General features: G+C 34.4%; 1 protein-coding gene across 1 annotated transcript; it reads left to right on the top strand.

Moving 5' to 3' along the window:
* Positions 1 to 1,940: 1,940 nt before the first annotated feature.
* Positions 1,941 to 25,124, top strand: LOC113790582 (uncharacterized). The gene is made up of 21 exons (XM_075821876.1): positions 1,941 to 2,015; positions 4,434 to 4,550; positions 4,783 to 5,037; positions 5,117 to 5,365; positions 5,537 to 5,659; positions 5,760 to 5,882; positions 5,976 to 7,235; positions 7,341 to 19,688; positions 19,755 to 19,826; positions 19,885 to 20,142; positions 20,204 to 20,383; positions 20,443 to 20,514; positions 20,586 to 20,837; positions 20,899 to 21,108; positions 21,162 to 21,281; positions 21,341 to 21,445; positions 21,512 to 22,075; positions 22,133 to 22,258; positions 22,321 to 22,536; positions 22,593 to 23,336; positions 23,396 to 25,124. The coding sequence occupies exons 2-21, from the start codon at positions 4,490 to 4,492 to the stop codon at positions 24,535 to 24,537; spliced, it is 18,480 nt and encodes a 6,159-aa protein (XP_075677991.1). The 5' UTR covers positions 1,941 to 2,015; positions 4,434 to 4,489; the 3' UTR covers positions 24,538 to 25,124.
* The last annotated feature ends 61 nt before the right edge of the window (positions 25,125 to 25,185 follow it).

The following is a 25,185-nucleotide window of genomic DNA, read 5'->3' on the forward strand; positions in this document are numbered from 1 at the left end:
AATCCATTAACATTCAATTGATCTTTTTTTTTTTGAATATTATATTCATACGATGTTTGCGTGCGTTTAATGTGTCATTTTTGTTGTTTTTTGTTTGTTGTTTTGAATCAGAACAAAATCAATTTTTCCTTCCCAATTCATACATTTGATTCGATAAATCAATCGGTTCGATTCTATAAGGAAAATAAATAAATGAATGAATGAAGAAACGAAAAAACGGAATCATCATTGATCATTTCCCAATGTTTTTCAATTGAGATAATTTACATATTAGATAGATGAACGGAAAACTGTTTCTGAAAAAATAGCTGTATTTAATTTGTTTGAAATTCTTCTCTTTTTATATGATGAATTCATTATTTAATAGTGGAAATCTTCAAAAGTAGTGGTGGATGGTGGATGTTTAAAAAAAATCTTCGTCGACAAAACAAAATCCATGTTTGCCTTGTCCATATAGAATGTCCATCTCATCATCTTAATGACGATAATCGTTTATTCATTTTGTCTTAGAATATAAAAAAAAATTACCGACAATGATGATGATGATGTAAATGTGCACACAGATGAGATGTGATTTTTGTTTTTTGTTTTACTATCCAGCGAAACTAAAATCACTTATTTTACATTCAGTTTTGAAAAGAAGAAAAAAAAAGAAAAAAGTTCAAACAACAACGAATTGAAAAATGACCGTCCACTATAGTGATGTTTTTCTTTTCTGTTGAAGAATATATTCGAACATTTGAATTTCCGAAGACCTCCATGTATGTGTGTGCGCGAGAGAGTGTGTGTTGATACTGAAGTGCAACAGGTTTTTTTTCGATTTTTTTTGAAATTTGAAAAAAAATTGGCAAAAAGAATTTTTTTTTCTTTCTCACATTTGTTTTAAATCATTTGTTTGTTGATTTCTATCTAAATTTGAAATTATCTTTTGTTTTTTTTTTTTTTTTTTTGATTCTATAGAATAAAGATTGGTGAAAATATTTTGTTTTCTTCAAACATAATTAAATGAAATGAAAATTAAACAATCAAATTATCATCATCATCATCCGATGGATAATAATGATGATGACGATAATGGACTATATTGGTCATCATCGTCATTATCGATAAATAATCAATTTTTTTCATCACAAAAATCATCAATGAAAATGATGATGATGAATGAGCTGCCAATATTGATAACCGCCGAATCAACAATTCACAATAATAATAATAATAATGATGACGATAATCCCGTACAATCAAATGTTATGAAATCTAATCATATAGCATCAAAACAAAAACACCGATCAATATTTAAATATCGATTATCATTAATGATGAATTTTATTTCAACATTGTTGTTCAACATTATTAGACAATCATCTGATCAATCTCGTCATTTTGATTTAAAATTTAATAAATTTTCTCCATTATTTATGTTCATTTTTTTATTAAAATTATTATTATATTCATTATTATTATCAACACAAATTGTACATGCACAATATCGTCCACAATGGCCTAGTCCTTATGTACAACGTGAAATTTTTGTATTAAATCTTGAAGATGGTTATTTCGGTTGTCAAGTAAATGAATCGACCGATTTTTTACAATTATTTGAATTATCTAAACTATGTGATGGTTTACCTCAATGTTTTCAAGGTTCTGATGAAGTATCATTAGAATTGAAATGTAATGATCGTAATCAATGTACAAATTGTTTAAACGGTATGTAATGTTTTTTACATTCAGATTGCTGTTGTTGTTATGTAAATCATTTTAGATTTCATTTCCGTTGGTTTTGATTATAATGATAATCAAGTAACGGTCAAGATAATAATAATTAACATTTACCATGTATATACGAATACTAATTATGCTATTTATTTTTTTCCACCTTTTATAATTGATCTTTTTTTATAACTAACTAGATAATTGTCATCCAAAACAATCTAAATGTACAAATGGCGTATGCCTGGATCATCTTTGTTATTGTAATGATGGATTTGGTGGTAAAAGTTGTGATATACCTGGTAAGTTTGTCGTATTTTTTTGTTTGTTTGTTGTCAAGCTTTAATGAGATTCTTTTATATTGTTTTCATTATCTATTATTATCATCATCATCGTTGTTTTTAAGAATTTATTCAAATTATTATCATTTTAAGTAATTATCATTTTTTAGATTTCGGTAGTTTTTTTTCATTGTTTTGTTCTTTGAAAACAATCAAAAAAAATTGTCAAAACTAACCAAAACAATATAAAGTAGTGAATATACAGTACGCCCTTTGCCAATGGCTGATGAGGATGATCAATTGAAAAAGATGAGAAAAACTTCAAAAAGGAAAGGAAAAAGAGAAAGAAAAAAATTTATTGCAAATATTTAGATTTTTTGTTTTGTTCAAACAACTCAATTCAAATATTAGCAACAACAACTGATTGTCACCTGTAAATTCATAATGAATTTTTTTTCTCATGGATGATGAAAATTGATGATAAACATACACACAAAAAAAAATCACGAAAGTAACTCCATTATGATGATGACAAGAATTAGAAAAAAAAATGATTTCGAAAAGATTTTATCTCTTATTTACCTTTTATAGCATTTTAGCAAAACACACTTCAATTACTTTTCAACAGCAATAACTTTGACATTGTTGAATTTTTTTTCTTTGCTGGCTTTCCAAATGAAAATGACACTTATGAATTCAATGATGATGATGATGATTAATGATTTTTAATGAATATATTTAAAAAGATGTGTCAAATCTTTATTTTTTAAGCCATACAAACATTTGACATTAAGATTATATGATCGATTTGAAAATCTAAATAAATTCTTAATTGGAAATTTTTAATCATCTAACACCCAATTATTAAATGATCAATTAAATCTTATCTAATCAAATGTTTTTCTCATTGATTATCATCATGATTCGATAAAAATGAAATTTCAATTTTCAGGATTTCAAAATTCTTGAATCATGTCTTGTTGATGAATTTTTTGGTTTTTGATTGAAAAATTTTGATTGAAAAATTGGCGAAAATTCAATTAAGGCACTAAACGAACAGTGTTTATTCATCACACTATAGATTTGATAATGAATTTTTTTTTGTTTCTCACATGATGATTAGTGATAATCGTTGATGATTTTTTTGTTTTTTTTTTTTGCAAAATGAAATTTTCATTTTTTTCCTCTTGCTCACCTGTTCATTTGAGCAGGATTTGCGCGAGTAAAGCGATAGTGAGTGACCAAAATCTAAAATATTAAAAAAAAACAAAATTTCGTGATTCTCATCAACCAAGTATGAAAAAACATTTATCATCAACAGGATTGTATTCATTAAGCTACCGTATATGAAAAAAATTACATTTTTTTCCATCTAAAATTGTCCAGATTATCCGATCATCATCATCCGTGTCCATTAATATGATAATTATAATTATTTTAAACATAGAAAAATTTTCTAATTTTTTTGTTCATCTAAATATCTTTATATGAAAATTATATTTTAGGCAGGAACACACATAGAGAGAGAGAGAAAGAATTTCGGTGTCATGTCATGTCATGTTATGCAATTTTAGTTTGAAATTATATAACTCTTTTAGCGTTTTTAATGTAAAAGATTTTGTTTATTGTTTATTATCCAAACACTGTTAATCGTTGTTGAGTAATTTGAAGTGAAATTATTATCGTTATGTTTTTCCTTCTGAATGTACAAAATGAATGGATTATTCATTTTTATTTGCAGGAATTTTTCATATTTTTTTTGGCCGTAAAAAATATCTGTTTTTTTTGATAGACAAATTGATGATGATGATCTCTGTTGAGATGGTCGGTTATTTGTAGAGTACATACATGACATTCAAAATATAAATGATCGAATATAAGTGGGAAAAATTTTTTCTCATCTTCATCTACCATTCGGTGGAAGTAACAAACAAAAAAAAACAAAAATTGTTATATAATTTGATGGGCAATTTTTGTTTGCAGGAAGATTTCTTTCAATTTTTTTTTCATTTTTTTCAAGTTTTTTTCTGGTTATTTGAATTTTTGTTTTTCTTATTACACAAAAAAATGTTATGCATGGAGATGATGATGTAATTAACAAAACATTAGTTGACATGTATGATCGGTAATTTTAATGTTGTTTCGATACCGAATTTCATCCATCATAATCAATGTCAGATTTGTTGTTTGTTTGTTTTTTTTTAAAAAAAAAAGATATTTATTTACAAATTCTGTGAGACATTTTTTTCTACACTATAATCTTTATCGGGATAGAAAGTTTATTGCCCGAGAATAAAAACAATTTAGATTTTTTTTTTGCTCAAATCATTCATCAATTTTAAAATTGTTTGTTTTTCTTATTTTATCCCCTTGAAATGTAAAATTCTAATTCTTTTCCTTTTTTTCCGGACAACGACAACAACGATGAAAATCCTACAGATGAAAATGAATGCAAATATCGACCATGTGATGTATTTGCTCATTGTACAAACACAATGGGTAGCTATTATTGTTCATGTTTTCCCGGATATGAAGGCGATGGATTCTCCTGTAAAGGTAAAAAAATAACACGATAATAATAACAATTATTATCATCATTTGTTTTTTTTTCAATGTTTTGATTTTCCACCCTAATAATAATGAATGCATGATGAGTTTTTTTTCCTTTCTGATGCTATTATTTTCGAAAAAAAAACATTCATCAATAATTCTTGAAAAAAAGAGTATCAAGATAATTATTCATTATGATAATGTTATTTAATCATCATTTATTTTAACATTTATTCAGATATCAATGAATGTGAAATACCATCATTAGCTGCTTTATGTGGTGAAAATGCTGAATGTTGTAATCTACCTGGACATTTTGTCTGTAAATGTCAGCCAGGTTTTACAGGTAATGCAACAGTTGCCTGTACGGATATTGATGAATGTTTGGATGGAGGATTCTGTGGCCAAAATGCTTTATGTACAAATACACCGGGTAGTTTTTCATGTCAATGTCCAGATGGTTTTGTCGGTGATCCATTCATTGAATGTTTAGGTAAAATGTTTTTATTATTATTATTGTTTATAAATGAATTTTAATCTGATTATTATAATTTAAACACATATTTGTTTAGATGTCGATGAATGCCAAAATAATCCATGCGGATCTGGTTCAATTTGTACAAATACTGTCGGTGGCTTTGAATGTTCATGTCCAACAGGTTATCATGGTAATATGACCGCCCGTGATGGTTGTTTAGATATCGATGAATGCCAAAATCCATTAATCTGTGGTTCAAATGCTGTTTGTATAAATATTCCGGGTAGTTTTGTCTGTGAATGTGGACCCGGATTTACTGGCAATCCAAAAACTCAATGTGAAGGTAATGAAAATATAACGATATCATTATTAGCATCATTTTGTTTTGATTACCTCAAATTATAATAATAAACAAATCATCAGTATAAATTTCAAAGAAAACTAAAAAAAAAAGATTTATGATTAAATTACCCTTTTTTTATCTTTAATTCTTTTCTTCCAAAAAAATATGCAGATGTTGATGAATGTCCGGCTGCATGCGGTGTAAATGCAATATGCATAAATAATATTGGAAGCTATAGTTGTAAATGTCAGGCTGGTTTTACTGGCAATCCATATCATTCGGCTGGTTGTATAGGTTGGTTATATTTTTTTCCAAATTCCCATAAATAATAATTATTTTATTTGAATTTTTCAATATCAAAATTTTTGTTTTCTTTTTCTTTCCTTATTAAAAGATATCGATGAATGTCGACAAGAAAATCTTTGCGGATCGAATGCTTTATGTTATAATAAACCAGGATCATATGAATGTAGATGTTCAACAGGTTATACAGGAAATCCTATTCGTGGATGTAAAGGTTTGTGTTTGGAAAAAAAAACTCAGATGTTATAAATAATAAATTTTATTTTTAAAAAAATCAAAATTCATAAATTACAATCTTGATTTATAGATATTGATGAATGTTTAACAAATCCTTGTGGACCAAATGCAAAATGTTTAAATACAATTGGTTCATTTCAATGCCAATGTCCAGATAAATATCTAGCTCGTGATGGTAATGCTGAATTCGGTTGTGATCGTGCTGCTGTTGATGTTTATTGTCAACAACAATCTGATTGTACGATAAATGCTGATTGTATTGATGGTAATTGTCAATGTAAATCTGGTTATCGAATTGACGGAATTATGTGTGTCGATGTGGATGAATGTCAAACAAACAAAAATGTATGCGGTAAAGGTGCAACATGTAATAATTTGGATGGTGGCTACGAATGTCATTGTGAATCCGGTTATGAAAAAATTCAATCTTCTGCGAAAAGCAAATGTCAAGATATCGATGAATGTGTTCAGATACCATTCCCTTGTGGTGATAATTCTGTTTGCATCAATCAAGATGGTCATTATAAATGTTCATGCAAAGATGGTTTTCTCGAAACTGGAACATTCGGTTGTCGATCTCCATGTGATTCAGTGAAATGTGGTCAATTTGCAACCTGTCATGTCAACGGACAAGAAGCTGCCTGTATTTGTGATCCAGGATTCACTTTTAATCCAAATAATATTAGTGCCGGTTGTTTGGATATCAATGAATGTGATGTTGATCACGGGCCATCCGGTCTTTGTGGACAAGGTGCTGTTTGTACGAACATTTTGGGCAGCCATCATTGTCATTGTCCACCTGGTTTTACTGGTGATCCATTCCGTTATTGTGAAGATTTAGATGAATGTGATCGTCGATATGGACCACATGGAAAATGTGGTGAGAATGCCATCTGTACAAACCTAATGGGAAGCTTCACATGTTCATGTCCGGCCGGTATGACTGGAAACGCTCATAAATCATGTCAAGATATTGATGAATGTTCAATTGCATTCGGTGCTAATGGAAAATGTGGATTTTCTGCTATATGTACAAATTCTTTTGGTAATTTTAGCTGTCGTTGTCCACCTGGAAGTTATGGCAATCCAAAAATTCGATGTTTTTTGGAACAAACTTGTGTGACTAATAAAGATTGTCAAGAAAATTCAATATGTAAACAAGGAAAATGTTATTGCCCTCCACCATTTTTCGGTGATAATTGTAAACATCCATGTGATAATCTTTTCTGTGGTGAACATGCTAAATGTCAATTGGATCTTAATGGAAATCCTGTTTGTTCATGTATTGATGGTTATATTGGCAAAAGTAATAGTCTTCCTGGCTGTGTCGGTAAGTTCAATATAATAATTATCATTATAATTATAAATTCGTTACGCAAAGTGATTCGATTACACACCTGTTGATCAATTCTTTTTCTGTTTCATTCACAATTAGATTTGGATGAATGTGCTAACAATCCTTGTGGAAAATTGGCTGTCTGTCGTAACACTCCCGGATCGTTTGAATGTCTTTGTCCACACGATTATCGTGGCGATCCATACATTGAATGTCTATTGGAAGGAAAAGATCGTATCGATTGTAATATTGATTTGTCATGTCCACCAAATGAAGAATGTATTTCGGCAAATAATATAAATCAATGTGTATGTCAGCGTGGCTATGTTCGTGATGCGGTTACTGAATCCTGCCGTGATGTGAATGAATGTAGTGAATCAAAAAAATCACCATGTGGAACGAATGCATTCTGTATGAATCTTGATGGTGGCTATACATGCCATTGTCCAGATGGTTTTACTGGTAATGCCTATTCAATGTGTTATCCAGATATAATTGAATGTAATGATGATAAACAATGCCCGGGTAATACAGCATGTATTAATGATATTCAATATGGTGTTCATTGTGGCTGTAAAGATCCATATGTTCGTGAAGGCGATTATTGTATTATGACTAGCCGAAATTGTTCGAATGCTAATTCATGTCCACAAAATCAAGATTGTATGTTGACCAGTTCTGGATTTGGTTTTTGCATTTGTCCAAAAGGTTTTACATTGGAAGCAAATGGATTCTGTCGGGATATCGATGAATGTACGGAAATGCAAGAATTTGATCTTTGCGGATCAAATTCCGAATGTATCAATCTGCCAGGGGCATATGAATGTCTTTGTCGCGCTGGTTATAGTGGTATCGGCAAAGTTGGCTGCAATCGTATTGTTCAACATTGTCGATCCAGCGTTGATTGTGGACAAAATTATCATTGTCGAAATGGATCTTGTGAATGTTCACCACCTTTCATATTTGATGGTCAATCCTGTCGACATCCGTGTGATTGGATTCAATGTGGCCAACATGCTGAATGTGTTCTTGAAGATAAAGGACAACCTCGTTGTCAATGTAAACCTGGTTGTACTGGTAATCCTAATGAAGAATGTCATGATATCAATGAATGTACATCAATGCTACCGTTAGATCCAAACGGTCCTTGTGGAGCGAATGCCGTTTGTATCAATCTTCTGGGAAGTTATCGATGTGAATGTACTGATGGTACAGCAGGCAATGCATATGAATCTGGATGTCAAGGATCATCAAGATGTCGATCGAATGATGATTGTCCAAGCGATACTATTTGTAACGAAGAGCTTAATGTTTGTATCGATGCTTGTACTCAATCAATTTGTGGACATAATTCTTATTGTATTGGTGTCAATCATACAGCTACTTGTCAATGTATTGCCGGTTATTCAGGTGAAGGAAATGATCTAGCTAAAGGATGTACATCACCTTGTAGTAATCTTTATTGTGGCATCAATGCTCATTGTATTGTAAACACACAAAATCAACCAGTATGTCAATGTCAAAATGGATTCTATGGCAATCCTTGGGCTGGAGGCGCTTGTTTACCAGAAATTAAATGTTCAACGCAATTACCATGCCCATCGGATCAAGTTTGTATTAATCATGTTTGCATTGATATCTGTCAAGGACAAAAATGTGGACCCGGTGCCAAATGTGATCTGAACAGTCAATCATGTAAATGTTTACCAAATTATGTTGGCGATCCGCAAGTACTTTGTGTACCGCCACTGCCAACGCCGCCAACATGTAATCCCGGTTGTGGTCTCAACAGTCATTGTGCCTATGATACACCGAATAAATGCGTGTGCAATAGCGGAACTAGTGGAAATCCATACATCGCTTGTACGACAATTCCAAGATGCGATAAAATTCGTTGTGGTACCGGTGCCAATTGTTTGGAAAGTGCCACCAGTGTTGAATGTGTTTGTCCTGCCGGATTTCATGGCAATCCATATATTGCCTGTGAAGATGTTAATGAATGTCTACAAAATCTGAATCATAATCATGGAAATCTTTGTGGTACAAATGCTAATTGTATCAATGTTATCGGAAGTTATCAATGTGTTTGTCCATCTGGTTATGTAGGTAATCCTATGTATGCATGTCAATTGCCCAAAAAACCTGGATATGAAAATCAGATAAATGGCGTAGGCATTTCTTGTTCAACAAAATCCAATTGTCCACCGAACACTGTTTGCTTCCGTGGTATTTGTGTACAACCAAACCGATGTATCGATGATTCAAAATGCGATACTAACAATGTATGTGCTCTAGTCAATCAAGAAATTGGATTTCAATGTATAGATCCATGCGATACAACTCAATGTGGACCTAATGCGTTTTGTTTTACCGTTGATCATAAACCGAAATGCCTTTGTATTGATGCTCATTCTGGTGATCCTAGTGATCTTGAAATCGGTTGTTCACCAAGTGCCGAAATTCGTTTACCTCCCACTTGTGATCTTGATGATGAATGTCAACAGAATTTTGTTTGCAAGCATATTCCATCACAATCAGATTCTAAACAATGTATCAGTGTCTGTGATATTATTCAATGTGGTCCAAATGCACAATGTATTCCACGAGAACGACGACCAGAATGCGTTTGTTATGAAAATTATGAAGGAAACGCATACGATCTTATCAAAGGATGCAGACCACATGCTTGTGCAGATGATGGCGATTGTAAACACGATGAGATCTGTTCTTCACATTCGAAAGGATATCGAGAATGTGAAAATGTTTGTAAAGATTTCCAATGTGGTATTAATAGTGTATGTCGTGGTCGAGCACATCAAGCTTATTGTGAATGTCGACCGAATTTTGCCGGTGATCCATATGATGGAAAAATTGGTTGTCATCCAGTTCAGCTTACCTGTTCGGATGATAATACCTGTGCTGAATTTCAAGCTTGTCGTCGTGTACTGACTGGTCTTCGAAATTGTACCGATGTTTGTGATAATATTCGTTGTGGACAAAATGCTCGATGTGTTGGACGTGCTCATCAAGCTGTTTGTGAATGTTTGCCTGGATTTACTGGTGACGCAACTCGACAATGTCAAACACCAAGTCAGCATCTTTGTCAACGTGATGAACAATGTTCACCGGATAAAAAATGTGTACTAACAACTGAAAATATAAAAGATTGTGTGGATATTTGTTTCAATCATATTTGTGGTAATGGTGCACATTGTGTAACCAAGAATCATCGTCCACATTGTGAATGTATTGCTGGCTATACAAGAATATCGGGTGATTCAAGCGGTGCCTGCGCACCGAACATGTGCCGAACTAATCGAGAATGCCGTAATGATCAGATATGTACAATCACCCGCAAAGGTATACTCGATTGTGTTGATGTTTGTGAATCAATCAATTGTGGTCCAAATGCAGAATGTATTGCTATCGATCATACGGCTACGTGTAAATGTAAAAAAGCATTTTTCGGAAATCCTGAAGATCTATTTCGTGGTTGTGTACCAAAAGATCGTTGCACATCGAATACAGATTGTCATACGGAGCAAGTTTGTCATCTAAATGAGTATGGTGTTAAATCTTGTGTCGACGGCTGTTCAGTTAATGTATGCGGTCCAAATGCGATTTGTTTGACAAATGAACATTTCGTCACTTGTACCTGTCCAGATGGTTATACTGGTCGTGCAAGCGATCCAAATGCGGGATGTCATCGAATTACTAATGAATGTTTTAATGATGAAAATTGTCCATCCAATGCAATCTGTGTACATGGTCCAGATGATATCAATATATGTCAAGATCCATGTAAACAATTTTTATGTGGTGAAAATGCTATTTGTTCATCATTAAATCATCGTGCTCAATGTTCATGTAGACCTGGTTTTAGTGGTGATCCATTTCATATGTGTTATGATCCTGATGAATGTAAATTTGATATTGATTGTCCAAACGATAGTGTTTGTAAATTTGATCAAACAACGAATACGCATAAATGTGTTAATGTTTGCCTCTACACTGAATGCGGTAAGAATGCTTTATGTAAAACTCATAAACATAAAGCTCAATGTTTTTGTCAATCATCATTCAATGGTGATCCATATGATCTTATCCATGGTTGTCATATACCGGTCATCAGTAATCTATGTCAAAATGATTTCGATTGCAAATATAATTATAAATGTTTACCAACCCGTTCCGGAATATATGACTGTATTGATGTATGTACCACTGTTCAATGTGGACCGAATTCAAAATGTCAAATACGTAATCATGATGCTATTTGCGAATGTCTTCCTGGATATGTTGGTTCGGCTAATGATCTTACCATTGGTTGTATCAAACAAGATCGTGATGAATGTAATGAAGATATTGATTGTATTAATGGATCTGATGTTTGTAAAGCATTGAATAATGGTGTCAAAAAATGTTTCAACGCTTGTCAATTTATTACCTGTGGTACCGGATCATTATGTGTTGCCGTTGAACATCGAGCTTATTGCGATTGTATGGAAGACTATATCCGTGATCAAAATCAGATTTGTATACAACGTAAAGATGAATGCGTTTCCGATCATCAATGTCCAGCATTATCAACATGTAAGACGAATGTACTTGGCATAAAACAATGTGCTGAAGCCTGTATCGATTTTACCTGTACACCAAATTCGCGATGTGTAGCAATGCATCATAAAGAACAATGTCAATGTGAACCAGGTTTTACCGGCGATCCACTTAGCCGTACTGGATGTACAGCAATTTCTTTACATCAATGTAATAATGATAATGATTGTTCATCACCTAATGAAATATGTTTGGCCGATCAACATGGTATTCGTAAATGTGTGGATGGATGTTTGAAATTTGAATGCGGTAAACATGCTATATGTGTAATCGAAAATCGCGCTCCAGAATGTCGATGTCCAACAAATGGCCATTTTATCGGAAATCCTTATGATCAAAATAATGGCTGTATACGTGTCGAATGTATCACCGATAAAGATTGTACCGATGATAAAGCTTGTTCAACACAAAATCATTGTTATGATCCATGCATTAATGGTTGTGGTCAGAATGCTGTTTGTATCGCTCATTCGCATTATGCACACTGTAAATGTCTTCCTGGCTATACTGGAGAACCTTATGGAATTGGTTGCTCAATGGTTCGATTATGTGATTCAAATCCTTGTCATGAAATGGCTCATTGTAATGATACATTTGGATCTTTAAAATGTACATGTCCACCTGGTTTTATCGGTGATCCATATTCTAAAGGTATTGATGGCTGTAAACATCCTAATGCATGTCCACGAGGAAATATTGATTGCTCATCCAATTCAGTTTGTATGCCTGATACAACAGGATTGTTTTTATGTAAAAATCCTTGTGATCAAATTGAATGTGGACCGAATTCTGTTTGTGAGATACATGATCAAGAACCAAAATGTCGATGTTTGGACAATTTCAATGGAGAACCTAATTCATTTGGATGTTCAAGAATTCCAAGATTTTGTAAATCAAATCCTGATTGTGGAGATAGCCAAGAATGTATCGATGGTCAATGTAGATTCGTCTGTACAGTTGATAGTGAATGTGCTGGTGGCGAAAAATGTGTGGATAATTTCTGCGTAAAAGCCTGTATTGTTCATGATAGCTGTTCACCGAATGAAGCTTGTGTAAGCAAAGGCTATTGTAATTTCGGATGTCGAGACAACGTTGAATGTCAATCGAATCAGGCTTGTATTCAGAATCGTTGTCAAAATCCTTGTGAAATCAAAAATATTTGTGGCCATAATTCATTGTGCAATGTTCAAAGCCATAATCTTACCTGTTATTGTCCAGAAAATTTTGAAGGTAATCCAGATCCAATTATGGGATGTAAACGAAAATATTATCATTGTAATGGCGATATTGATTGTCCTAACGGATTAGTATGTGCTAATAACAAATGTCGACCAATGTGTACAAATTGTGTGGATGGTGAAAAATGTATTGCCAATGCTTGTTTTCAAACATGCTCCAGCGACATTAATTGTCCAGCCGGTGAAGTTTGTATCAATCATGTCTGTATCACTGGTTGTCGTTCAAATGCCGATTGTACATTGAATCAAATCTGTGCCAACACACTCTGTTCATGTATTCCTGGATTCGAATATATCGCCGGTGTTGGATGTGTAGATATTGATGAATGTCTTACTCAACCTTGTCATCCAACGGCTGTTTGTGAAAATGTACCTGGAAGTTATCGATGTTCTTGCCGTGAAGGTGAAATCGGTGATGGATGGACTGGATGTCAAAATCCTGGTGAATGTCCAAGAGGTGATATTGATTGTCCATCAAATGCTGCTTGCCGAAGAAATCAAGATGGTCTTTCAAAATGTGTAAATCTTTGTTCATATCAACCATGTGGACCGAATTCGCTGTGTAGTGTCATTGATCATAAAATTGAATGCAAATGTCCCGAAGTTGGATTATACAGTGGCGATGCTTTTAATCATCAACTTGGTTGTCAAAAAGTTGAATGTCTTCATGATTCGGATTGTCCATCTGATAGACAATGTCTAAGTTTTGTTTGTGAAAATGCTTGTGATCAGGTCGATTGTGGTCCACATGGTTCCTGCATTATTCGCGATCGTCAAGCTGTTTGCCGATGCGAAACTGGATTCGAAAACAATGGTTTATTAAGTTGTGTCGATATAAATGAATGTCATCTTCATCCTTGTCACAATACAGCAATTTGTGAAAATATACCTGGAAGTTATAACTGCAAATGTCCTAAAAATCTTGTAGGCAATGCTTACGATCATCCTGGTTGTCATGAATCAGATGTTTGTTATAATGGTGATATTGATTGTCCCGATTCTTCCACTTGTATAATGGTTGCCGGTGTGCCAAAATGTCGCGATCGATGTAATGATCCAACTATTTGTGGAATGAACTCAACTTGTATGACCGTTCATCATCAGCCAAAATGTTCATGTCCTAAAGATTATATCGGAAATCCCTTGGAACGTTGTGAACATGTTGAATGTACGAGTAGTTTCGATTGTGTAAACGAAACGGATATTTGTTTCGAAAATCACTGTGTCAATGTTTGTCTTGCACCAACAGCTTGTGGTGAAAATTCCTATTGTGTTCCACAAAAACATAACTACATTTGTAAATGTGCTGATGGATATTTTGGTGATCCTATTGCTGGCTGTCGTAGACGTTTAGCTTGTGATTCGGATGAAGATTGTCCATTTTCTGAATTCTGTCATATGGATCATTTTTGCCGTAGTGCTTGTGTTAGTCATCGTGATTGTAATCAAAATGAAAAATGTGAAATGGGAAGATGTATTCAAAGCTGTAAAAATGATTTTGATTGTTCATCGGATTATTTTTGTATTGAATGGCGATGTATACGGCGAATTGAAAATCGTTGCAACAATGATAATGAATGTGGTGAAGAAGCTGCCTGTCGTGCTGATACTCGTGGTTTTAATGATTGTAAAGATCCATGTGAAAATACTATTTGTGGTCGTAATTCTCAATGTAAAGTTATCAATCATTCTTCAGTATGTGAATGTTTACCCGGATTTTTTGGCAATCCAAATGATGAAAGATTCGGTTGTCGACCGATGGAATGCTCTTCACATCAAGAATGTAAACCAAATCAAGCCTGTTCGAATCATAAATGTATTGATCCATGTAAACAGAACAGTGTTATATGCGGTGAAAATGCCTATTGTAGTTCGGAAAAACATTCAGCTATTTGTCGATGTTTTGATGGATTTGAAGGCGATCCGATTGTTGGCTGTCAACGAATCGATTATTGTAGTAAAAAAGTATGTCATCCGACTGCTATATGCATCAATAAACTTTCCGGCTATGAATGTATTTGTCCAATTGAAAAAAGTATTGGTTCACCGTTTGAAGAGCCTGGTTGTCGTGGGCCGAATGAATGTCCAAATGGAAACTCTGATTGTCCACCGAATGCTGTTTGTGAACTCAATTCTCGCGGTTTATTGATGTGCCAGAATCCATGTGAACGTGGTGATAGCTGTGGTGTTAATGCTTTATGTTCGGTTTCTAATCGACAGCGAATCTGTTCATGTCCAGTAGGATTTCAAGGTAATCCTAAAGATACGCAACGTGGTTGTGTACGCAATCTTATTGAATGTCAAAATGAAAATCAGTGCCCAATTGGAACTATTTGTGATCAAGGAAAATGTCGTCCACAATGTGCTTCGAACAAAGACTGTGCCATCAATGAACAATGTTTTGATCATCGTTGTCTACTTAGATGTTTCAGCGATCAAGAATGTTCAGATGGAGAAATATGTATGAATAATCGATGTCAATCAGGTTGCCGTAACGATAATGAATGTTCAATGAAAGAATCTTGTATATTGAACAGTTGTAAAAACATGTGTGACACACCGATTGCATGTGGAGCAAACGCTCTTTGCACAATGGTTCTTCATCAACCAATCTGTACATGTCCACATGGATTTACTGGAAATTCGAAAATGGGCTGTAATCGTATCATGCGAATGTGTCTATCGCCTATTGATTGTCCGGAAAATCATATCTGTATCGATGGTCGTTGCAAACCTCATTGTTCAGCCGATAAAGATTGTGCTATTGGAGAGAAATGTTTCAATGGACATTGTGTTATTCTTTGTCGTCATGATAATGAATGTCAAAATCATGAAATTTGTAATGCTAATCGCTGTCAAACTGGTTGCCGTAATAATAATCAATGTGCTGGACATTTGGTCTGTACTCGAAATCAATGTATCGATCCGTGTGAAGGATCGGCAGCATGTGGACCAAATGCTATGTGTAGTGTGGTAAATCATCGAATTTCTTGTACTTGTCCAATAAATTTTGTTGGCCGTCCATCTGCCAATGTTGGCTGTATGCGTGAATCAATTTATTGCCTATCGAATGCTGATTGTCATAATGAAGGATTAATCTGTACGAATAATCGATGTCGACAAGTTTGTTCAGCCAATAAAGATTGTGCTGTTGATGAACGTTGCGTTAATGGCCGTTGTCATATTCAATGTACAAAAGATCGTGAATGTCCTACAAGCGAAATTTGTCTCCAGAATTTCTGTAATGTTGGTTGTCGTTCGGATACGGATTGTGTTTCGACCGAAACCTGTGTGAATAATTTCTGTATGGATCCATGTGCAAGTCCAACTGCTTGTGGTACAAATGCTATCTGTTCGATACATAATCATGAAAAAACTTGTTCATGTAAAGAAGATACGATTGGTAATCCTTATGTAGAATGTATACGACAATTCGTTACCTGTGATCAAACACCAAATGTTTGTGGAAGAGGACAAATTTGTGATTCATCATATTGTTTTGCACAATGTAGCCGTGATCAAGATTGTTATAATAATGAACGATGTTTGAATGGTATCTGTAGTACAATTTGTTCCAATCATGATTCATGTCCACGAGGATTTGTTTGTGAATTTGGCCAATGTACACCTGGTTGTCGTCAAGATTCGGAATGTCCTACCACTGACATTTGTATTAATCGCAAATGTATCCATGCGTGCCATAATCCAACATCATGTGGTCTTGGTGCACACTGTATTGCTGTCAATCATCTTGCTCAATGTTCATGTCCACCTCAACATACCGGAAATCCTAAGATTGAATGCAAACATATTGAATGTATCATCGATGTTGATTGTAATAATCAAGAAATTTGTCAAAATTATAAGTGTCAACAAGGATGTCGATCGGATTCTGGTTGTCCATCAAGTCAAAGTTGTATCAGCTTACATTGTGTTGATCCTTGTATGTTTGCTGAAGTTTGTGGTGAAAATGCTATCTGTCAAACTATCGATCATCAGCCTTATTGTTCGTGTCCGGCCAATTATGATGGAAATCCAACCGTAAGGTGTATGCTTAAACCACAAGAAGAATTAACTTGTCGATCATCAAAAGATTGTCCAACAGATAGTTCCTGCATTCATCAACGATGTATTCGAAACAATGAATGCAGTAAAGATAAAGATTGTTCGATAGGTCATATCTGTATACAAGGCAAATGTTTTGCTGGATGTCGTCGAGATGATGATTGCCCGTTAGATATGGCATGTCAATCACAACAATGTCAAAATCCATGTAACATTCGTGGTGCTTGTGGCAACAATGCTATTTGTCAGCCGTTCAATCATGTAGCGAAATGTTCCTGTTTTGCCGATCATATTGGTAATCCTGAAACTGAATGTTTACCCCTACCGTTATGTCGTAAAAATGATGAATGTCCTATTGGATATCTTTGTCAATCAAATAAATGTGTCCAATCTGTTGGATGTGTTTCGGATAATGAATGCCGTATGACGGAAATTTGTTCTAATAACCGTTGTACTGAAGGATGCCGTTCAAACAGTGATTGTTCATTCAAAATGGCCTGTATTAATTATCTTTGTCAGAATCCGTGCTCAATGAAAACATGTGGTGCGAATGCTATTTGTATTTCTATCAATCATGAAGCTGTTTGTAGATGTCCAGAAGGATTTACCGGTGATGGATTTCAAGGTTGTCGTATTCAACAGAGTGATTGTCAAGCTGATAAAGATTGTGGACTTGGCAAAATATGCATCTCTAATCGTTGTCTTGTTGGTTGTCGTACCGATAATAATTGTCCATTCGATAAAACTTGCTACAATCGAAAATGTATTGATCCATGTTCATTGGAACAAATTTGTGGCGTAAATTCTTTATGTCGACCAACGAATCATAAAGCCGAATGTTCATGTCCACCGAATCACATTGGTGATGCTAAAGTTCATTGTATGGAAAATAAACAAAACCTCGAAACATATGAATGTTCTGACGATGTTGGCTGTGGACCGGGTAAAGTTTGTGAGCATCATTATTGTGTTGATATTATTAAACAATGTCTATACGATAATAACTGTCATCCGGGAGAAATTTGTGATCAAGGAAAATGTATCAGTGGCTGTCGCCGTGATTCAGATTGTACATTCGATCGTGCTTGTTACAACAGCCAATGTATCAATCCATGTACGATTCAAACACCATGTGGTTCCAATGCTCAATGTCAACCTGTTCTTCATCGACCACAATGTCGTTGTTCATTCGGTTATGATGGAAATCCTTACGATTATTGTAAACCAATGACTCAACTGCCAGCAACAAGATGTTCAGATGATGAAGAATGTCCATCGGGATTAGTCTGTGAATTAAATACCTGTATAATTGGCTGTCGTAACGATAAGAATTGTCCATCTGAATTAGCTTGCATACACAAACAATGTCTTGACCCATGTGACCTGTCAGATTCTTGTGGTCAAAATGCTGTTTGTACGACTGTTGGCCATCGACCACGATGCTCATGTTTACCTGGTTACACTGGTGATCCTAATGCATTGTGTGCCGTATCAACAATGTTAATCTGCGTTCAAGATGTTGATTGTGGTATTGGACAGATTTGTGAAAAGAGCAAATGTATTGACGCTTGCCGAACGGATGATGCCTGTTCATATGTTACAGCTTGTATTAATCAACGTTGTCAAGATCCATGCAGTGTATACGGTGCTTGCGGACATAATGCTATATGCAATTCTGAAAATCATCGTGCAGTTTGCAAATGTGCTTCATCAAATATTGGAAAAGGTGACCTATTTAGCGCTTGTGATCGTCAACAAATTATACAGACTACCGATTGTTCAGCTGATGACGATTGTGGTTTTGGATACATCTGTAATCAAGGATCGTGTGTAGAAGGATGTCGCCATAATGATCATTGTACACCGAATGAAGCTTGTATCAATTCTGAATGTCGAAATCCTTGCGAATCTTTGAACGCTTGCGGTTTGAATGCTGATTGTACAACGACTGGACATCGTGCTGTTTGTTCTTGTCATTCTGGTTTTCTCGGAGATCCTGCAGTCGAATGTCATCCATTTGAAGAGATCAAAGGATGTCAGTCGGATCGTGAATGTGGTCATCAATTGATTTGTGAACGTTCCAAATGTGTTATTGGATGTCGAGATAGTTCGGGATGTTCCGATGAAGAATCGTGCATAAATGGTATTTGTCAAAATCCTTGCAGTTTATATGGTGTTTGTGGCCGAAATGCAATATGTCAAGCGGCGAATCATGCTGCTATTTGTAGTTGTCCAACTGGATTCAAAGGAAATCCTAATGTCCTGTGTACAGATGCACCACCACAATGTTTCCGAGATAATGAATGTGTTCTAGGTCAGATCTGTGAGAATAATCAATGTTTATCCGGCTGTCGACAAGATAATAATTGTCCTGAAGATAGGATTTGTGTGTATGGAACATGCCAAAATCCTTGTCTTTTGCCAAAAGCATGCGGTTTAAATGCCATTTGTCAACCGTTCAATCATCGAGCACGTTGCGAATGTATTGAAAATTTCCGTGGAAATCCTTTTGAACATTGTGAACCAAGTAAGTTTTTGTCTTTACCATGAAAAAAGAAAAAGAATCTCAATACAAATTTAATTTTAAATTTAGTTCCCGACGATTATTGTGAACAAGATCAAGCCTGTTCGTTGGGTACAATCTGTGAAAATAACAGATGTATTGGTAAGTTCTTTGTTGTTGATGAAATGAACATTTAATCTAATCAATTCTAATTGAACAGATGGTTGTCGAAATGATGCTAATTGTCGATTTGAAGAATCGTGTATTAATAAACAATGTCAAAATCCATGCGATCTATTTGGTGCTTGTGGTCAGAATGCTTTGTGCAAACCCTTAAATCATGACCGTGTTTGTACTTGTATTCCGGATTTCACTGGTGATCCACGAATTTCATGTGAACGTGTCCTACCACCACCCGAATGTTTCTCCGATGTTGAATGTCCGACTGAACATATTTGCAAAAATCAACGTTGTTCTTGTAAGATTTTAACATTTGTTTTTTTTGAATTTCTCTCTACTGATTAATTTCCCATGTACAGATGGTTGCCGATCTACATTGAATTGTCCCAAAGACAAAGCCTGTATTCAAGAAAAATGTATCAATCCTTGTAAACAAAGTGGTGCCTGTGGTCGAAATGCAATTTGTTCCGCATCTAGTCATGTTGCTGTTTGTAGCTGTCCAAATGGATTTATTGGCGATCCGAATTTCGAATGCAAAGGTAAAACAGTTTTTTATTGTTTGTCAAATTTTTGGCTAACACTTAATTATCATATACAGAAATTCCACCAGAATGTCGAACCGATGATGATTGTGGTATGGAACGTATCTGTTTGAAACAAAAATGTATTGGTAAGTAGAACTAGAAATTGAGACATTTTCTGAAATCCATTAATAATTCATTTTTTTTTGCTCTTTATTAGTTGGATGTCGAATGCATGGAAATTGTCCAATGGATAAAGCCTGTGTAAATGGATTGTGTCAAAGTCCATGCAGTATCGGTGGAATGTGTGGAGTGAACACAATTTGTCGTGCTGAACGTCATGAAGCACAATGTTCATGTTTGCCTGGATATACTGGCGATCCATTAAAACAATGCTCGAAAGTTGCATTTGAATGTGAACAAAATAAAGATTGTGGTAATGGCTATGTCTGCGCTAACAATGAATGCAAAGGTAAAATCTTTTAAGTTTTGTTTGAAATTGTTACTAAAATGAATCATTCTTCCTAAATTAGACATAAATGAATGTTTACAAGAGAAAATGCCTTGTGGACCTGCAGCCAGTTGTACCAATTTACCCGGTTGGTTCAAATGTTCTTGTCCAATGCCTTTAGTAGGCGATCCATATGGACCGTTTGGTTGTCGATCACCACAACCGGTTTGCCTTCATGATGCTGATTGTAAATCAGATCAACGATGTAATCCAGTTACACAAGAATGTTATGGTAAATTCTATAAAATTTTTATATAATTCAATACATTATTGTTTGCTTTCTAGATATTTGTTCTAGACCTGGAGTGTGTGGTAAAGGTGCCATTTGTAGAGGATTTGATTATAAAGCTGAATGTCATTGTCCTAATGGCTATCAAGGAAATCCACATGTTGAATGCACGATTCGTAAGTTTTTTATTATGACGAAATTCTTTTGCCATTTTTCTAACAATGAATGATTATAGGTGATTCATGCGTTTCCGATAATGATTGTCCTGGTAATCTAAAATGTCAAATTGATTATTGTTCATGTCCAAAACATCTACATCAATTGGGCACATTCTGTATTGGTAAATTTTTTATTGTGATTACTCAATTCATGGAAAATTCTTACCTTTGATTTTTGTTTGTTATAGCTCAAAGTTTCAACTGTTCTATTCAAATTCCATGCCCATCGAATCAAGAATGCGTATTCATTAATGGTAATACTCATGAAGGAATGTGCATATGTCCTCGAGGTTTTCAACTTTCGTTGGATGGTAGTTGTAAAGATATTGATGAATGTCAACAGAATCAGAACATTTGTGGATCTGGTGCCATATGTACTAATTTGATTGGAAGCTACAAGTGTTCGTGTCCTTTCGGAGGCGATCCATATAATGAAGGATGTCTGACAGATAATTTCCGTGAAGGATGCTTCGTGGACAGTGATTGCGATGCGGACAAAGCTTGTTTGGAAACAAAATGCGTTAATCCTTGCTTGAAAGAAAATAGCTGTGGTCAGAATGCTGTATGCACTGTTCGAAACCATAAAAAAGAATGCAATTGTCGTCCATTGTTTTTCGGTGATCCATATTCAATTTGTCGAAAACCTGTTGAATGTTTATCCGACAATAATTGTCCGGGAAATCTGGTCTGCATGTCGGATCAAAAATGTGGTTGTTCCATTGGATATGAACGACAAATGGATTACTGTATAAGTGAGTTTTTTTGATAAAAAATTATTTTCATTACTTATTCATTAAATTTTTTCCCAGAATCCTCGATCGGTTGTTCATCAACTAAACCATGTAAAGTCAATCAAGAATGTATACTCACTAAAGGAAATGGTTTCTGTGTTTGTATGCGCGGTTTTAGACTCTCTTCAAATGGAGAATGCCAAGGTAAGTCAATGATTTACAAAATTTCATTATTCAAATCAAATTTCGTTTTTGTTTTATCATAGATATCAACGAATGTATTGAACAAACAGGACTATGTGCTGCCAACGCTGATTGTCACAATCTTCCTGGATCATATGAATGTCGTTGTTATGAAAATCATGAAGGTGATCCATATCGTGAAGGTTGTCATTCGACCCCACCACCATTAAAAGGTTGTCTTCAGGACAGTGATTGTGCATTGAACAAAAAATGTAATGCTCATCTTGGAGAATGCTATGGTTCGTATTCTATTTTATATATTCAAAAAGTTTCAAATTAATTATTTTTTATACAGACCCTTGTGTTTCGAAAGAACATCATCTTGGCTACAAATGTGGTCTGAATGCTATTTGTATAACTGAAAATCACAATCCTGAATGTTATTGTCCACCCGGTTATGAAGGCGATCCATTCAAATCCTGTCATAAAAAGATCATCTGTGGTATCGATTACCATTGTCCAGGCAATTTAATTTGTTTGGATAGTAATACTTGCGGTTGTCCACCGAATTTCTTACAAGAAAATGATTATTGCTACATGAAATCATTGAATTGTACAACCAATAATCCATGTCCAACTAATGAAGAATGTGTATACACTGGAAGCCTAAATGGTTTTTGTGTCTGCCCACATGGTTATGAATATCATCCAAGTGGTGAATGTATTGATCTCAATGAATGTCTTCACGTACATTGCGGTTCCGGTGCTGCTTGTAACAATAAACCAGGCGGTTATGAATGTAGTTGTCCGCCAGGTACCGTTGGTGATGCCTATGTTAAAGGATGTTTCGAAATAGAAGGTTGTATTTCTACATTCGATTGTGCTAGTGATCGTGAATGCGATATTGGTAGCAAACAATGCATCAGTCCATGTTATATTTGTGGTCCACATACCGAATGTACTGCTATAGATCATCGAGCTATTTGTACTTGTCCACCAGGTAGAATTGGCGATCCATTGGATAAATTAGTTGGTTGTTATGAAGAACCAGATTTACCGATTGAATCTCGAACTATTCCACCGCCATCGGAAATATTAGGTTTGTAAAAGAAAACTGAAATAAATGAAAATGATCTAACGTTTTTTTTCAAATTTTAGTCATGTGTCTGGCTGATGGTGTACAAGTCAGCGTTCAATTGGATAGATTCGATGGTCTTATTTATGTAAAAGGGCACAGTCAAGATCCACAATGTCGCAGATTGGTCACAAGTGGTGAAGGCGATTCCATTGATTTCAAAGTTTTATTTGGTCATTGTGGATTGATTCATATTGATGGCGAAGCATCGTTTGTGTTGGTTATTCAAAAACATCCAAAACTTATCACTTATCGAGCTCGAGCTTATCATATCAAATGTGTTTACAATACTGGTGAAAAAACCGTAACATTGGGATTCAATGTCAGTATGATTACTACATCTGGAACTATTGCCAACACTGGTCCACCGCCAACATGTATTATGTCGATCTGTACGTTGGATGGTAAAGAAATCAATAGTGCTGAAATTGGTGATGATCTTATACTCAAAGTTGATGTACAACCAGATTTTATTTACGGAGGTTTTGCTCGAAGCTGTTTTGCTAAAACCATGGAAGAGGAAGGTGAATTTCAATATGAAGTTACTGATGAAAATGGTTGTGCAACCGATCCGAGTATATTTGGAAATTGGGAATATGATCCGCATAAAAAATCATTGATGGCTCGATTCAATGCATTTAAATTTCCAAGCAGTAATAATCTAAGATTTCAATGTAATATCCGTGTATGTTTTGGATCATGCCCACCGATTAATTGTGATGGTATCGATGCTTTTGGTCGTCGTCGACGTCGACGTCAAATTGAAGTTGATGAAGATGATTTTATACTTACCGATACATTTAAAGAAGGTGCCCTTCGTGAAGAAATTATGGTACAATCTAATGCCATTTTAACGTTTGAAAAACACGGTTTACAACAATCAGAAAATATTATCGAAAATGATCCCATTCATGTTGAAGATATCGAACATGTTTGTTTACCAAAACTTGGTCTAATCATTTCAATGATTATTACTACATTGTTGGCATTAGTAGCTGTAGCTGTTGCCATATCTTGTTGGCTAATGGCCTATCGTCGTCGTCCAAAAGGTGTTGGACCATTACCACATCCACCGGATTTTCCTAATCCATTATATACGACACCTGATCCTTCATTAATCGAACCATTACCCGATTATTATCCATCGATGCAAAGACATATGTAAAACATTTATATTTGTATCATCATTATCATTTCAAAATTAATCATCTGGAAAAAAATTTGGGATTTCGCTCATTTTTTGGTAATGGAAAACAACAATAAAATTGGGGAAAAAATTATCATCATAATTGATCGAAGATTATTCGTGCCAAATTTTTTTTCTCGATCGTTTCTTATTTTTTTTTTAAATATTTGCTGGTCATTTCTTTTCATTCTTTTTTTTTGGTATTATTTTTTCGGGCAGCTTACATTACCACTTTGAAAAAATTTAATTTTTTGATGATTCTCTCTTAGTTTTTCTTTAAAACCAAATGCACACATCACTACTCACTTACCTAATTTTTTACTTACATTTTACAATATAAATACAAGAATTTCCTTTACAAATATGGCAGCTATTTTCATTTTAATAAACACCTACCATATGATACAATCAACTGAATGATATATGATAGGGATGATTGATTTCAATTTTTCATCTAAATCTTTAATTTTATGTAATTTTTTCTGAAATAATTTTGTGTAAATAGATACTCTTTTTTTTGTATTATACTTTTTTTTTTGGTTTAAATAAAAATTTTAATTAAATAATCTCTCTATAAGATTTAAATTTAAAAATGTTTATCTGAGGTAGTCGCTTGATTTATGCTTA

This window comes from Dermatophagoides pteronyssinus, unplaced genomic scaffold (genome assembly GCF_027571235.1).
Source record: "Dermatophagoides pteronyssinus isolate colony J.1.1.1.1 unplaced genomic scaffold, Derpt_VIB-CSIC_2022.12 sq0013, whole genome shotgun sequence".
Classification (NCBI taxonomy): domain Eukaryota; kingdom Metazoa; phylum Arthropoda; class Arachnida; order Sarcoptiformes; family Pyroglyphidae; genus Dermatophagoides; species Dermatophagoides pteronyssinus.

Bases quoted from the DNA above. Each gene is read 5' to 3' on its own strand.
- LOC113790582 (XM_075821876.1), top strand. From the start codon at position 4,490: ATGGGTAGCTATTATTGTTCATGTTTTCCCGGATATGAAGGCGATGGA. The intron at 5,660-5,759 runs GTTGGTTATATT...CCTTATTAAAAG, and splicing joins TCATTCGGCTGGTTGTATAG to ATATCGATGAATGTCGACAA. The intron at 20,515-20,585 runs GTAAGTAGAACT...GCTCTTTATTAG, and splicing joins TTTGAAACAAAAATGTATTG to TTGGATGTCGAATGCATGGA.